General features: G+C 37.0%; 2 protein-coding genes and 4 non-coding genes across 6 annotated transcripts; all 6 read left to right on the top strand.

The window, feature by feature from the left end:
* The first annotated feature begins 4,867 nt into the window (after positions 1-4,867).
* rpl17 (ribosomal protein L17) lies at positions 4,868-9,255 on the top strand. The gene is made up of 7 exons (XM_046868206.1): positions 4,868-4,922; positions 5,770-5,819; positions 5,907-5,947; positions 6,703-6,837; positions 8,096-8,194; positions 8,747-8,938; positions 9,177-9,255. Exons 2-7 carry the CDS (start codon positions 5,780-5,782, stop codon positions 9,222-9,224), a joined length of 555 nt encoding a protein of 184 aa, XP_046724162.1. The 5' UTR covers positions 4,868-4,922; positions 5,770-5,779; the 3' UTR covers positions 9,225-9,255.
* Positions 5,628-5,695, top strand: LOC124398518. The gene has a single exon (XR_006928077.1). It is a non-coding gene; the product is annotated as a small nucleolar RNA SNORD58 (small nucleolar RNA).
* On the top strand, positions 6,565-6,632 carry LOC124398515. The gene has a single exon (XR_006928074.1). It is a non-coding gene; the product is annotated as a small nucleolar RNA SNORD58 (small nucleolar RNA).
* Positions 7,951-8,019, top strand: LOC124398517. The gene has a single exon (XR_006928076.1). It is a non-coding gene; the product is annotated as a small nucleolar RNA SNORD58 (small nucleolar RNA).
* LOC124398516 lies at positions 8,992-9,060 on the top strand. The gene has a single exon (XR_006928075.1). It is a non-coding gene; the product is annotated as a small nucleolar RNA SNORD58 (small nucleolar RNA).
* A 2,381-nt stretch (positions 9,256-11,636) lies between the features above and the next one.
* nkx6.1 (NK6 homeobox 1) lies at positions 11,637-15,370 on the top strand. The gene is made up of 3 exons (XM_046868205.1): positions 11,637-13,090; positions 13,521-13,693; positions 14,415-15,370. The coding sequence occupies exons 1-3, from the start codon at positions 12,553-12,555 to the stop codon at positions 14,658-14,660; spliced, it is 957 nt and encodes a 318-aa protein (XP_046724161.1). The 5' UTR covers positions 11,637-12,552; the 3' UTR covers positions 14,661-15,370.
* The last annotated feature ends 1,034 nt before the right edge of the window (positions 15,371-16,404 follow it).

Genomic DNA, 16,404 nt, shown 5'->3' with positions numbered 1-16,404 from the left:
GACCCTCTAGACTCCTTTTTCAGAGTCATATGTGTGGACATTAATAGATTGTGCCAGAACATCTCTGTTTGGGACAGATTGTGAACCTGGGACTTAGCTAGTCAGAGCCACACACTCCACAATATACTCCACAATATGTGTGCTCTCAGCTCTACTGTACTCTTTGTATAACAGTGAATAATAATGATGAGACTTGCTGTAATAGAAAAGTGACCATACACTTTTCTATTGTGTGGTTCAGTCTTCTTCTTCTTTCGGCTGCTCCCATTAGGGGTCGCCACAGCGGATCATCCGTCTCCATACCACCCTGTCCTCTACATCTGCCTCTTTCACACCAACTACCTTCATGTCTTCCCTCACCACATCCATGAACCTCCTCCTTGGCCTTCCTCTTTTCCTCCTACCTGGTGGCTCCATCCTCAGCATTCTTCTACCAATATAATTCATGTCCCTCCTCTGCACATGTCCAAACCATCTCAATCTCGCCTCCCTCACATTGTCACCAAAACATCCTACATGCGCTGTCCTTCTAATAAACTCATTTCTAATCTTGTCCATCCTCGTCACTCCCAACGAAAACCTTAACATCTTCAGCTCTGCCACCTCCAGCTCCGCCTCCTGTCTTTTACTCAATGCCACTGTCTCTAATCCATACAACATCGCAGGTCTCACCACAGTCCTATAAACTTTCCCTTTCATTCTTGCAGATACCCTACTATCACAAATCACTCCTGTCACTCTTCTCCACCACTCCACCCTGCCTGCACTCTTTTCTTTACTTCTCTAACACACTCTCCATTACTTTGCACTGTTGACCCCAGGTACCTGAACTCCTCCACCTTTTCCAGCTCTTCTCCCTGCAACCGCATCACTCCACTGCCCTCCCTCTCATTCACACACATGTACTCTGTCTTACTCCTACTGACTTTCATTCCCCTTCTCTCCAGCGCATATCTCCACCTCTCCAGGCTCTTCTCAACCTGCTCCCTACTCTCACCACAAATCACAATATCATCCGCAAACATCATAGTCCAGGAGACTCCTGTCTGACCTCGTCCGTCAACCTGTCCATCACCACTGCAAACAGGAAAGGGCTCAGGGCCGATCCTTGATGCAGTCAACCTTCACCCTGAACCAGTCTGTCGTACCTACTGCACACTTCACTGCCGTCACACTGTTCTCATACATGTCCTGCACCACCCTCACATACTTCTCTGACACACCTGACTTCCTCATACAATACCACAACTCCTCTCTTGGCACTCTGTCGACGCTTTCTCTAAATCCACAAATACACAATGCAATTCCTTCTGTCCTTCTCTATACTTCTCCATCAACATCCTCAAAGCAAATAAGGCATCTGTGGTGCTCTTCCTCGGCATGAAACCATACTGTTGCTCACAGATGGTCACCTCTTCTCTCAGCCTGGCTTCCACTACTCTTTCCCATAACTTCATGGTGTGACTGATCAACTTAATTCCCCTGTAGTTACTGCAGGTCTGCACATCATCTCCCTTATGCTTAAAGATCGGTACCAGCACACTTCTTCTCAATTCCTCAGTCATCTTCTCACCTTCCAAAATCCTGTTAAACAATCTGGTCAAAAACTCCACTGCCATCTCTCCTAAACATCTCCACGCTTCTACCGGTATGTCATCTGGTCCAACCGACTTTCCACTCTTCATCCTCTTAATCGCTGCTTTCACTTCCTCCTTACTAATCCTATCTACATCCTGCTTCACCAACTCCACATCATCCAACCTTCTCTCTCTCTGATTTTCCTCATTCATCAGCTGCTCAAAATACTCCTCCACCTTCTCAACACACTCTCCTCACTAGTCAACACATTTCCTCTCCATCCTTTACTGCTCTAACTTGCAGTTCATCCTTCCCAGCTCGGTCCCTCTGCCTGGCCAATCGGTATAAATCCTTTTCTCCTTCCTTAGTGTCCAACCTCTCATACAGCTCAACATATGCCTTTTCCTTGGCTTTCGCCACATCCCTTTTTACCTGCTGCCGCATCTCCTTGTACTCCAGCCTACTTTTCTCATCACTCTGTCTATCCCACTTCTGTTTTGCCAACCTCTTTCTCCTTATGCTCTGCTGCACTTCCTCATTCCACCACCACGTCTCCTTCTCTTGCTTTCTATTTCCAGATGTCACACCAAGTACTTTTCTAGCTGCCTCCCTCATCACGCCAGCAGTAGTTGCCCAATCATCCAACACCTCTTCAACACCACTGAGCCCCTGTCTGACCTCTTCCCTTAACCTCACACTACACTCTTCCTCGTTAAGTTTCCACCATCTTATTCTTCTTTTAGTCTTCACTCTCATCCTCTTCTTCTTCACCTCCAAAACCATCCTACAGACCACCATCCGATGCTGTCTAGCTACACTGTCCCCTGCCAACACCTTACAGTCTCTAATCTCCTTCAGGTTGCATCTCCTGCATAGCACATAGTCCACCTGTGTGCACCTTCCTCCACTCTTATACGTCACCCTATGATCCTCCTTCTTCTTAAAATAAGTGTTCACCACTGCCATTTTCATCCTTTTAGCAAAATCCCTTCCACATTCCTCTCCTTAAAACCATACCTACCCATCACCTCCTCATCACCTCTGTTCCCTTCACCTACATGCCCATTAAAGTCTGCCCCAATCACCAATCGTTCTTTCCTAGGTACACCATCCACCACTTCATCTAATTCACTCCAGAATTTTTCCTTCTCCTCCATCTCACAGCCAACTTGTGGAGCATAGGCACTAATGACATTTATCATCATCCCTTCAACTTCCAGCTTCACGATCATCACCCTATCAGAAACTCTCTTCACCTCCACTACACTCTTACTGTACTCTTCCTTCAGAATCACCCCTACACCATTTCTCTTTCCATCCACACCATGATAAAACAGTTTAAATCCACCTCCAATGTTCCTGGCCTTACTCCCTTTCCACTTGGTCTCCTAAACACACAACATATCTACCTTTCTCCTCTCCATCATATCAGCTATCTCTCTCCCTTTACCAATCATAGTACCAACATTTAAAGTACCAACCCAAACCTCCACTCAAACACAACCAAATTGAGTAATGCTGATCAGAGACTGTTATCTTTTAACCAGCTCTATCTCTGCTTTACAGATCCACTATTGACACTATTAAATGTATATATACATTTAATATAATCATTAATGATTGTGTGGTTCAGCTCAAAACCCAATTCACTGTACAGGATACAGTGATGTGTGTGCATTGCGGAAAAGCTGACTGGTCAGCTGTGCTTGTCAATTCTTGTGCTGCTTGACATCAAGAAGCAAGCTCTCAGTGGAAGTGAAATAGCCAAGTCGACTTTTTTGTCATTCCAACCTTATATGTTACAGTACAAAGTGAAACAGAATAATCAATCTGTAAAAGAACGTGTCTACATGTTGTGGAACAATTCCAGAATAATGTATCTCAACATAAAATCACAAAACAGAAGAATATATCATCAATGACAGTACATAATCTCATCAAATGTCTCAAAGAATCTCCAGAAATCTCTGTGCACAAGGGACAAGGGTGTAAAACATCTAAATTGGATTCCCGTGATCTTCAGGCTGTCAGGCAGCACTGCATGTGTGAACATGATCCAGAAATGCCACCATCTTCTCTGGGCTAAAGCTAATTTAAAATATACTGTACTGAGGCAAAGTGGAAAACTTTTCTGTGGTTAGTCAAATCAAAATTTTGAACACCATGAATAGACACCATGAATAGACACCTTGATGCATGTATTAGAATAGCTTTACTCGTAGTAGAAGCCTGCAGTTTAGACTTTTCACCAATTGAAATCATTTGGTGCATCATGCAAAGAAAAATACAACAAAGGACACGCAGAACTGTTGTGCAGCTAGAATCCTGTATTAGACACAAATGGAACAACATTCCAAAACGCTAGCAAATGGTCTCCACAGTTCCCAGATGTATATAGACAGAAGACATGATGCTACACAGTGGTAAAGCCCTGTCACAACTTTTTTCAAACCTGTTGCAGCCATCAAATTCAAAATGACATTTTTTTTTTCTTTAAAATGGTATATATGTTCTAAGTTTTAACATTTCATTTATTATTCGTTTTTATTTATTTATTTTTTATTGTGAATAGAATATTGATTTATGTGATTTGTTACTCATTGCATTCTGTTTTCATTTACATTTTTCACAGTATTCTTTTTTGTAATCTGGGTTTTAAATTAACAAAAGAAACACTGCAGCATTGACCAGTACAGAATATTTGTGTTTTAGTGCATTCTGAATTGCCAATATATCAATAAATACTGTACATAAAAACATCGTATTGAATTGTTAAACAGTTAATGAGTTTCTTTGTGTGTGTGTGTGTGTGTGTGTGTGTGTGTCAGTCCAGCCCTAAGAAAAAATATATCTGTGAAATTATCTGTATGTGAACATTTCCTCAGGTAAATGGTACTGCTTTCCCAGTACTGGTAAAATAAAGACATTTTTTTCCTTCTCAGAACAAAGGCTATTTTTATTTTCAACAAACCATTAATAAACAGAGTACTTAAAATAACACTAAAAGATTAAAACATAGAAACTCTAAAATTTGGAAGCTATAGAACATTTACTATTTTTGTTGTAGATAATTTAAAGTTCTAAAGCTTTTTATTATTATTATTTTAAATCAAAAACATAAATCGCATATTTTCTATGTGGTCAAATATATGTATTTATATAAAAATCTAAAAAGCAATACAAGTTTTGGGTAGTATAATAGTCATGACAGAATCTGACCGCTAAGTGCCGCTGTCGCGTTTAAAGCACGTTCAAACGCCCAGTCACATGCGCCGAAGAAGACTGAACTGATTTGATTTCCCAACATGCCTTGCACTTCCTCTTCCCTTCTGCGGCCCGAGAACGTAAGTGCCTTAAAGATGGCTGTCATCCCGAAGTATAAGATTATCCACTCAATATCTTTATCATCCTGAAGTTTTAAGTTTGAATTTGCACACCTGTGTGTATATTTGGTATATTTTTAATAAGATTTGTAATTATGAACTTGTATATTGAGTGATTTATTTTAAGAAATGGTCGTAGGTTTCTCCGGTGTTTCGGTGCTGCCATATTGGCCACAGTCACGATTAGCAAAGGTTTGGGAGCAGGCGATAAAGATATATATATATAGTTTGTATATTAATGTTACTATTCTGTTAAGTTTAAACGAAGTTTTCTCAACCATAATGATATTACATGGAATTTTGTTCTTTTGAGAGCCCCAGGCTGACTTACAGGCACTTGAATGTAAGCTAGCATTGAAATGATCAGCCTGTAGTTTGTGAAAGCGGTGGTCTGACTATAAACATGTCACTGCTTTAAGTACTTTAATTTGGCCCTAGATCTGTAGTGCAAACTCTTTTGAGTCTTTAATTCGTTTGAATGACTGGGAGATGATATTCAGCTGTTATGGATGTTATCCCATTGTAGTAGTTAAGTATAGTGGGAAAAAAGGGAATTTTTTTTAATGGTTATATGATTATCTAATAGTTGTAGTAAATGTTTTTCTTTAATGTTAGTTATTCTTTAAAACAGGTTTGGTTCCTTTGCATCCATTGAAGTATTACAGGTTGCGGTGATGACCATCTTAGGACACCTTTGGAAATAAATATGAAACCAACTTATCAATCTGAGCAACCTTGTGTTTTCCCTGTTAGAAAATGTGATTCACTAAATGAATGACTTAATGATTTTATTTCATTTTGTCTACAGACCTGCAGAAATGGTCCGCTACTCACTCGACCCTGAGAACCCGACTAAGTGTGAGTGTCAAGTTTTTTTTTTGTTTTTGTTTTTTTGCTTGGTAAAAATGAATGTATTATAATCCACTTATTTCTTTTACCCGACAGCATGCAAGGCACGGGGCTCCAACCTTCGTGTCCACTTCAAGGTACAACTTTACTGCAATTGTGTTTTAATGGCATCAGGTGGCATCAGGACCTGGCAGTGTACAAATGGGGCCACTTAAGATAATATGTATTGTTTGTGATGTTCTGGGGGTTTCCTTTGCTAAATAAATAAATAAATTGATCTATTTTGCAGTGTTTAGAAATGTGTACATTTGTCAAATGGAAGAGGGCCTCTGGCTTTTAAGGTTAAATTTAAACTGACTTGTGGTTTTGTTTTTTCTTTTGTAAATCAGTTTGGATTATTTGTGTATTTGTAATAGTTGCTGACAGTATATATTTTTTTATTTTAGTAAATTAATCAAGTGCAAGAAAGCACAGATGCAAGTTGTGTTTCAGACATGTAGGCCATGATATTTGTGTAAAATTGTCCTTACACTTATGAGCGTGGTACACAAAATTCAGTATATTACCAAGTATGCTCTGGGTTAAAATTTGAGATGGAGCCTTTGAATTTGAGGTCACACTGTCTAGAACCAGTTGGGACCTCTGGTTAAATGTGTTTATAAATATATAAGCCAGCTGTTATTTAACTTTTTTTTTCATTCAAAACTTAGCATATACTTTGTTACTCATCAGTCATTGGAAATTTGTCCACCAGCTGCGGTGATGACTTCTTAGGACACCTTTGGATTAATGATGAAAAGAATTGAAAAAATTCTGAGCAGCTGTGTTTCTCTGTGGAATGTGGTTTGTTTAAGTTTTCCATTTTGGTTTGACATGTCTTGTTTTTTCCTAGAACACACGTGAGACGGCTCAAGCCATCAAAGGCATGCACATTCGCAAAGCCACCAAATACCTGAAGGATGTTGTGGTCAAACACCAGTGTGTTCCCTTCCGTCGTTACAATGGTGGCGTCGGTCGCTGTGCCCAGGTAAGCTGTGGTGTTTCTTGTATTTTCCCTCACCTATGTTGTGTACAGTGTAAATTGATAAATGTATAAAATTAGCCATAATTGTACTTAAGACTCTTTTCTGTACAGTATCATGCACATTTATGGCATTTACCAGACTTTAACAGAACATCTTTGAACTGAGCAGTTGAGCATTAAGGGTCTTACTCAGTGGCCCAGCAGCTTGGTGGTGATGGGATTTAAACTTGTGACCTTCCGATCCAGTGACTTAAGAACAGATCCCACCTTCCCATCAATATCATTATATTCACCTGTTCGGTTTGTGAGGAGTTTGGGGAAATAAGCAGTCCTGCTCTAATCTTAATTTGTCTCTGATATTAATAGTGGCTACTAATTTACTTGTCTTGATTTTCTTTGAAAGTCATTTAAAGTAACATGTTAATTTGAACAGTAAACATTTTTATATTCAGTTAAATACATATCATTTCCCCTGGTGGTCTAGTGGTTAAGACACAGCGCTCCCACCGCTGCGACCGGGTTCGATTCGGTCAGGGAACCATCCCAGCCACTCTCAGTGCCGGTCCCAAGCCCGGATAAATTGGGGAGGGTTGCGTTAGGAGGGGCATCCAGCGTAAAACATGTGCCAAATCAAACGTGCGGAGGATCCGCTGTGGCGACCCCTAACGGGAGAAGCCGAAAGAAAGTTTAGTTAAATACATATCATTTAGGGTTCTGGACTAGTATGAGTTTAGGATTTAAGGATATTATAAACAAGTTAGATGCAGTAGTCACTATCAGATTAACTCCAGTTGGGGAAAAAAAATTAAACAAACAAACTGTATATGCAGATTGTTTCTTGTTGCTTAAACCCAAGGTTCTTGTTTACTTCTGTATGCATTAATGTGAGATGAGATGATCAGGTTCTAGAAGCTTGTGCACAAAAACGTATGGATGCTTTGTTTATGTGGGGTAATTACTTGGAATCAATGTCATTGGTTCTTTAGTTATTTTATTAACTGTTAAAATGATTAAATACACTATTTTGTTCACGCCACAAAACATCGATTAATTTAAATCCGGTTGAATTGTCCTCAGTGTGCATGTTTGTTTTTGCCTGAGTTAAATGTGGTTGGGTTGCAATGATGACCATCTTAGGACACCTTTGGAATTTACCATGAAAACAGCTATATTAATCTGAGCAACCTACAATGTTTTGGGAAAGAAATATTATCTAAAATCTATTTGCAGAGCTCTCAATGCTTGTTTTTAACCCTCTTAGGCCAAGCAGCATGACTGGACTCAGGGACGTTGGCCTAAGAAAAGTGCAGAGTTCCTCCTCCACATGCTGAAGAACGCAGAGAGCAACGCTGAACTGAAGGTATTTGATTACACAGACATGACTTGGAATATTTTTTCAAAACATGCAACTTTGATAACATCTGATAATTAATTTATATTGTTACTCTTTTTGACTAAAGTCAAAGAAAGAAACATGGGCATATTATACCCAACGATTGCAGAATTCTGGACTGCCTAAGGACACAAATTGTATTATGTAATAAAATGTATTTTGTATGATGGTTTCCTTTCATATTGCAAATAATTAGGCAGAAAAAGAATCAAATGTTTTCTGGGGGGTTGTCAGACTACATGTAAGACTTGTATGAGTATTCCAGCCCCCCTCCCCCTCTTCTTATTTAGATCACTATTAAACCACTCAGTTTCTATCTAAATATTTCAAAATTAAAGGCATTTTGCAGAACAGGATACATTTTTTTTTCTTTCTTTACAAACGTTATTTCATTAATTGCACTGGTTTCTACCTAAATACTTGGTCTACTGGTCATATTGAGCTGCTCAGTAAAACTCAACTAATATCAAAGCTGACTTTTTAAATGAATAATTTATAATTTTTTTTTAAATCACCTAGGGTTTGGATGTGGACTCACTGGTAATTGAGCATATTCAGGTGAACAAAGCCCCCAAGATGCGCAGGCGTACCTATCGTGCCCATGGACGCATCAACCCCTACATGAGCTCTCCCTGCCACATTGAGATGATCCTCACTGAGAAGGAGCAGATTGTCCCCAAACCAGAGGAGGAGGTCACTCAGAAGAAAAAGGTACTTATTTATTTATTTTTAATATGCTTTCATTTTTCTTTTCCCCTGTTGGGCTGCAATGATGACTTCTTAGGACACCTTTGGAATAATGATGAAAAGAATCAAATGTTTTTCTGAGCAGCCTTCTACTCCAGTTATGTGCTCCTGTTACCATGTTAACATGTAACAGCTGCATAAGGGTGCTGATTTTCTGACACTTGATTTGATAATGAATTGACTGTTTTCTAATTGTTTGTAGGTTTCTCAGAAGAAGCTGAAGAAGCAGAAACTCATGGCTCGGGAGTAAATGTAAATAAATTCCAACATTTGAACAAGAAGTGGTCTGATGTGTGTGAATTATTTTCTGTTTTGTGTTTGGAGGGTCTTTTACACAACAGTGCATTTTTGCAGATATAATTTACTTGTACTTACCATAGCTTTTTTTTTTTTTTTTTTTTTAATTCATGAAAAATTGGATAATGGAAATCATTTGATCTAGCTAAATATAATTTGGTATTCAATCACCCTTTATATACAGATCTGCTACAGTAACATGGCATTAATAGCCAATTTAATAGCTGCCATTTCATTAAGGAAATGCAGTCACTAAAATGGCTGTAGTTTCTTGAATTACTTTCAATCCTGATATTTTGCAAAATCAAAACTGAAGGCAGAGATGAATGTTAAAATACTTAATCTCTTCTGCATTTAATTTAAAGAATGCACTATTGAAATGGTTTCTCTGATCTAGAATGCTATGGATTATCTTAAGATACAATTTTAACAAAAGACTGCTGGTTTAAAAAGAAAAAGGTTGTTTAGAAAATTAATTAGGTAAAGGTCAAACACGTTCTGGGATATGTTATACACAAAGTGGAGAGACTACATACATTATTGCTTTTAACATAAGTTTTGTTGTGCAGCTGCAATTCTAGTGTGTTGCACATGGTTTTTTTATTAAAATAGTATTTCAATAATCCCACATGTGCACAGATGGTTTTACCACCAGGCGGCGCTGTAATTCTGAAAAATAAAAGTGGGCACGTGTATGTGTAACCGTATGTAGCGTCTTAATGTAGGTTAATATCGGTAGGAGAATGCTGAGGTTGGAGCCGCCAGGAAGGAGGAAAAGAATGCCAAGGAGGAGGTTTATGGATGTTGTAAGGAAAGACGTGCCAGGTAGTTGGTTTAAATGAGGTAGATGTAGAGAACGGGGGGTATGGATCCACTGTGGCGACCCCTAATGGGAGAAGCCGGAAGATGAAAGTATCTAAATACTGACTCAACCCTAGGTGCATTGACCTCTCATTTAGGGGTTATTCCCTTCTGGTTATGAAAATCTCATCAAATTTTAAACTAGAATTACCAATTGTTTTATTTATTTCCAGATTAATTGTTTGTGAAATGTGAAAGGAAAAATGTTTTAATGTGTATGATGCGATCGTTAATAATGTTTTAGTTAGACTGTATGTTAAAGGTGCTGTGGTGTTGCTATGGTCTGGTACCTGCGGTAGACTCAGTAATCTTGTTGCACAGGCATTATTACATGTTCTAGAATGAGCAGTTAAGCTGGTTCACCACTAGGTGTCGTTAAAGTTAAGAGTTCGACTAGTCTAACTCTTTTAAAAAAAAAAAAATAGTTCCCTATTCCCTGTATAATGCACTACAAGGACAATGCATTTATAGCTTCTACGCCATATGTGGCGCTCTGGTTCTCTTATAATGGTTGTTGATCGTTTATGTACAGATACATTGAAGTGCAGTGGTAGTATATTATGCCGTCCTCTTTTTTCCTATTAATATTCTCATGTCAAAGTCTTTATAAGGATAGTTGAGGTAGATAGCAGGTATTCTAATAAAGTTCTTAATGATTGTTGTATAGCAAGGTATTTTATTCAAATAAAATATTGTAATATTGATTGCTTTATGGATATGCGTGTCATGTCATAAGATCCGAATCTGCTTTGTATTTACATGCTGCTGTCGATTAATATTCGTTTTCTGTCGACTGAATGATGACTGCTTGTCTCTGGATTCACACCTTTATTATTTATGACGTTAGGCTGTCTCTAAAAAATATGCGTTTGTGCTGCAAATTCGCTGCGAATCCTGAAATCATGAAAAGAAATCATTCCGAAACAAACCGCAGGACACAGACAGGGTAACAGTCCCACTGGAAAAATCACAATGACTGACACGAAAGCATTATTGAAACATTTTTTTTTGTCTGTCAGACTACCTATACCTAATATAAAATAATTCATATAAATATAAGCGTAATAAATGTATATTTATTCTAATAACTGCATTTATGAATTCATTTATTCTAATAATTTTAAAATATAATAAAAAATGTACCTTCTTCCAAAGAACAAATGGTGCTTGTAGACTCTGTCATAACGCTTTAGTCATCAATTTTTCCATTTTATATTATACATTTATTATACATTTACTGTTATTCTTTTCTTTCGATTAAAATGTGTTCTTTTTACATTTCTCTATATGCAGCTCTATGCATCCATAAGCCATGCCTTCACCACCATTAAGTCTCGATTAAATTGTAATCATTTGGGGGAAATTAACTTAAAAAATAAATAAATAAATAAATATATATATATATATATATATATATATATATATATATATATATATATATATATATATTGGTCTGCTTTGAATGTAATAGTCATGTACTGGTGTCAAATGCGAATTAATTAGACCTTTGTGTCAAGTGGAAAAAAAATAAAACACTGAATAAATAAATTCGAAATAAAAAACCCAAGAAGATTTAGTCCGCCTGGCTGATGTCCAATTATTTAGAGAGAGAAAAAAATAGATCTCAAATGAACTAGGTTGTTTTTGTTCATTTTTTAAAGGTATATAAGTATTTAATAGCGGGTGGCAGCTCTTTTAATGTGCAAATGTAAAGCGGTGACAGAGAGCGCCAATGAAAACAGACTCCCAAATTCAGTCCGGCACTTTTTCCCCCCCGTCTCTGACAGCCATGACGTCACTATCGGGTTTAGCCAATCACAGCAGGGTACGAGCCTTTCTACTTTCCGAATGACACGCTCAAAGTTTGGACTTTTTCAGCAAAAGGACAGCAGGTCGATGAAAATGTTTTATTATCTTCCAGGTCTTCATATGTGAACTACCAAGAAAGACTGACGTTTTATTTATAGAAGATTTCAAAGCAGCACTAAATAGCAGCCTATAGCCGTCGATTCGAACTGTCTCTGTCTCTCTTTCTTTCTCTCTCTCTCTCTTTTTCTGTCTTCTTCTTGATTCAAAGAGAATGCCAAAGCTTGAACATTTGCAATGATTTTAACTCAGCGACTGGATTTCGCCTGGGAGGAGATGGCTTTAACACAGCAAGCTGAATAACTCGGATTTTTAACGAGAAAAAAAAACACAATCCAACATAATCTTACTTTTGTTAATGCGATGCTTTTTATGCGCGATTTTGCAATTTCGTGCGCTTTGCTGCATCATAGGCTTCTCTTTTTGTTTTGTAGGAGATTTCATAAACAGTAAATAACATCAATTATTTTTTTTATTAATAACGCATTTTGTTTGTACCACTCTCTTCGTAATTTGCACATTGTGAGACAGTTTTGAGCTGTAGTTGCTCGGTTATGTTAGCTGTGGGGCAAATGGACGGACCTCGTCAGGGCGCTTTCCTGCTGAACACTTCGCCTTTATCTGCTCTGCACAGCATGACCGAAATGAAGACACCTCTGTACCCGGCTTACCCCTTACCATCTACCGGCCCGGCCTCGTCTACTTCCCCTACCTCGACCTCTCCCAACCCAGGCGGGGTCCCGGTGTCATCCCCGGGGATCAAAACATCAACGGCTGTACTCTCGGCTCTGGGATCGCAGCAGTGCGGGGCCTCAGCCACCCCACATGGCATAAACGACATCCTCGGTCGGCCGTCGGTGTTTTCTACTGGAGCAACGTCCTCTCCAGCCGGTCTGCTCTCTGGTCTGCCTCGTTTCAGTAGTCTGAGTCCACCTCCTCCTCCGGGGCTTTACTTCAGCCCGAGCGCAGCTGCTGTGGCCGTTGCCCGGTACCCCAAACCTCTGGCAGAGCTGCCCGGCAGGACTCCTATATTCTGGCCGGGAGTGGTGCAAAGCCCACACTGGAGAGATGCCAGATTTGCGTGTTCGCCTCGTAAGTATACATTCTTCTTCTTCTTAAAAATATTTTTTAATTTGTTCTTCAATATGCCCATTATGCATGATTTTTTTTTATCTTTCACACCACTAAGTTCACTCCTATTTTAAATTCATATTTAATAGTGTCTTGTTGGGTTTAAATGCTGCATGTACTTTAATGCTACGAAGGGAAATTGTCTGTTATTAAAATGTACCCCAATTTACCTACTGTGCTGAATTCCTTCTTACAGCTCATTACATCTATTTGGGTTTAAATACTGTATGCACCAGTGGTGGTAGAAATGTTTATGGATGTGGTGTTTATAAGTCCAGATTTAAATGTAATTGAGTAATTTTGATAGCAAATGTTTTTATGTACTTTAATTTATACATTATTTTTGTTATGTAATCCTGGAGTTAAAATGCAGTCTTTTTGTTCTTCTTAGATCAAAACTCGGTGCTGCTGGATAAGGACGGAAAAAGGAAGCACACAAGACCAACGTTTTCCGGTCAGCAAATTTTCGCGCTGGAAAAGACTTTTGAACAGACCAAGTATTTAGCGGGACCGGAGAGAGCGCGCCTGGCATACTCCCTGGGCATGACAGAGAGCCAAGTGAAGGTAAGAAACACAAACACAAACTCTCACAGTAAGAAGCTAAAGACACACACACATTTTTATACCTTTTAAACCTTGTGGTTAAAAAGTTGTATTCAGGATAATTAGCACAGCAAGATCATGAGTGTTACATTTAAACCTTCCAATGATTAATCAGCTATTTATTATTATTATTATTATTATTATTATTATTATTATTATTATTATTAATAATAATAATAATAATAATAATAAATAAATGATTTAAATAAATTTGTCAATAATCAGGATTTTGTCTAACACCACCACCACTACCACAACAAAACAACAACAACAATAATAATAATAATAATAAATAACAATAATGATTATTATTATTATTTTGTAATCTACGTGGAATAATATATTTTGTATTTGCTATCTTTTTGCTTCAAATAATTGTAAACAAAATGTAAAGTAGAATGAAATAAGAATATTTCCTACATTTAAGAAAACGTATACACAGTTTTTTAATTAAATGTACTTTATACTAAACTCTATAAATATTACTGCGTTTAAATAAATAAGTCGCATACACACTATTCTTGTTTAAACAATTACACTGTTACAATCATAGTATTATATGTTACAATGGTAAAATCTTATGCATTATTTTTTAGTTGTATAAAGTATAATACAGCATAATTGCATGCATATTTGCTCGGCTTATATGTATAAAAATTTGCATTTATATTCTTTATTTCAGGTATGGTTTCAAAACCGGAGAACGAAGTGGCGGAAGAGGCACGCGGCTGAAATGGCATCAGCCAAGAAAAAACAAGACTCAGAGACCGAGCGGCTGAAAGGAGCGTCGGAAAACGAAGACGACGACGACGATTACAACAAGCCTTTAGATCCCAACTCGGACGACGAAAAAATCACGCAGCTGCTGAAAAAACACAAACCGACCCCCGGGCTCATAATGCACGCAGGAGACACCGACAGCTCGTAAATGTCTGGGCAGGAGGATCCGGGTTGCCTCTCCACTGCAGAATTACACACAAAAAATAACTGCGTGTTTTCATTCAGTTGTGAAATGTCTGTGAGTGTGTTTTTTTCGCAAGGAAATAAGGAAGCAGAAAAAAAAGAAAAAGAATAATAATCTCATGCACTGCCGAAGGAAACGAGCGCGTCACACACTGCAAGCGGACGTTTATGTAAAACAACAGCGTGAGTTGTATTGAAGAGAAATTATATTACTGTGAATATTTATGTGTAAAATATCTTTTTTTGTATAGTAAACGCTATAGGCTCTTTTTTCTAATCTCGATTATGTTCTGTTTGCATCCCCACACCGGAATAAGCGTCTCATTTTACATTTTACACAAGCTTTTCGTTCTTTTCTTTTTTTTCTTTCTTCCAAATAGCATTTCATTATAAATCAGTGTAACCCAGTTTCTGCCCCCAACAGGCCCAAAACACCTGACAGCCAGTTTTTGCAGTTTAAGTTAAGTTTTGTGTAAATAATTAACACGGTTTAACAATGAAACTATATTTGTAAAAATAACCTCTAGTGTTCGTCTCACAATAATAGGATGTTTCATTTTTTTTCTCCACACTTAATTTATACAATTTTACGTTTGTAACGGTGTTGGATGCGGGAAATGCGCTTTGCATATTCGTGTGATATTGCACTTTTATTTAATAAAAAAGTGAATATTATTATTATTATGTACCTTGATTTTATTGTTATGATGGTAAAAGTTTTATTCGCATATGTCTTTGTGGGAATCCATAAAACTTCTGAATATAAAAAACAAAAGTCAGAACAAAGTATCACATATTTAAAGCAAAGTATTAAAGCAATGTATTAAGACTTTTTTAGACATATGGCTTTTTGTTTATATTATTCGATATAATAATAATAATAATAATAATAATAATAATAATAATAAGTAGTAGTAGTAGTGTAATAACCTATAGAGTGTGTTGATAACATTAATTACAATATTTACAATGTGTATTTTTTTGTTAATGTATGCAGTGACTATAACAGGTAACAGGTGACAGAGGACAGATGAATAAGAATTGAGAGATGTTTTACAGTTTATGCCGGAATAAGCGGGGTGTCTCATCTGTCTCGCATGATTACATCTGCGTGTTGTTTAAAATTGGAAACCAGTCAAGCGATTCGTTCTGGGTTACAGAATGATATTCATTTAAGGAATATGTGAAAGTAAAAGAAGTGCAGAACTTTTGGATAAACCGAGATGTTAGTTACAAATATTAAGATAAAGATATTAAGATTGCAGTTAAATTGTTTTGCAACTTGGACTGGACTGTAAATTCCACTTTTTTTTTCATGATCGGATTCCTAATGTGTTGAACCTTTTCTTTGCAAAAAATAATATGTTTATATATATATATATATATATATATATATATATATATATATATATATATATATATATATATATATATATATGTTTATATATATATATATATATATATATATATATATATATATATATATATATATATAAACATATATAAACATATATATATATATATATATATATATATATATATATATATATATATATATATATATATATATATATATAATTTTAGATTAATAGGTAGACTTTAGTATGCAGAGAGTATGCGGGGTAGTCATATACATCCAACGTCACCTTTTCAACTTTTCGTGTTTAGATGGAATACTTTATTTTTATAAGCATTATAAGCAATTTCAC

Source organism: Silurus meridionalis, chromosome 15 (assembly GCF_014805685.1).
Source record: "Silurus meridionalis isolate SWU-2019-XX chromosome 15, ASM1480568v1, whole genome shotgun sequence".
NCBI classification, from domain to species: domain Eukaryota; kingdom Metazoa; phylum Chordata; class Actinopteri; order Siluriformes; family Siluridae; genus Silurus; species Silurus meridionalis.
This window is presented reverse-complemented; position numbering and strand designations above follow the sequence as displayed.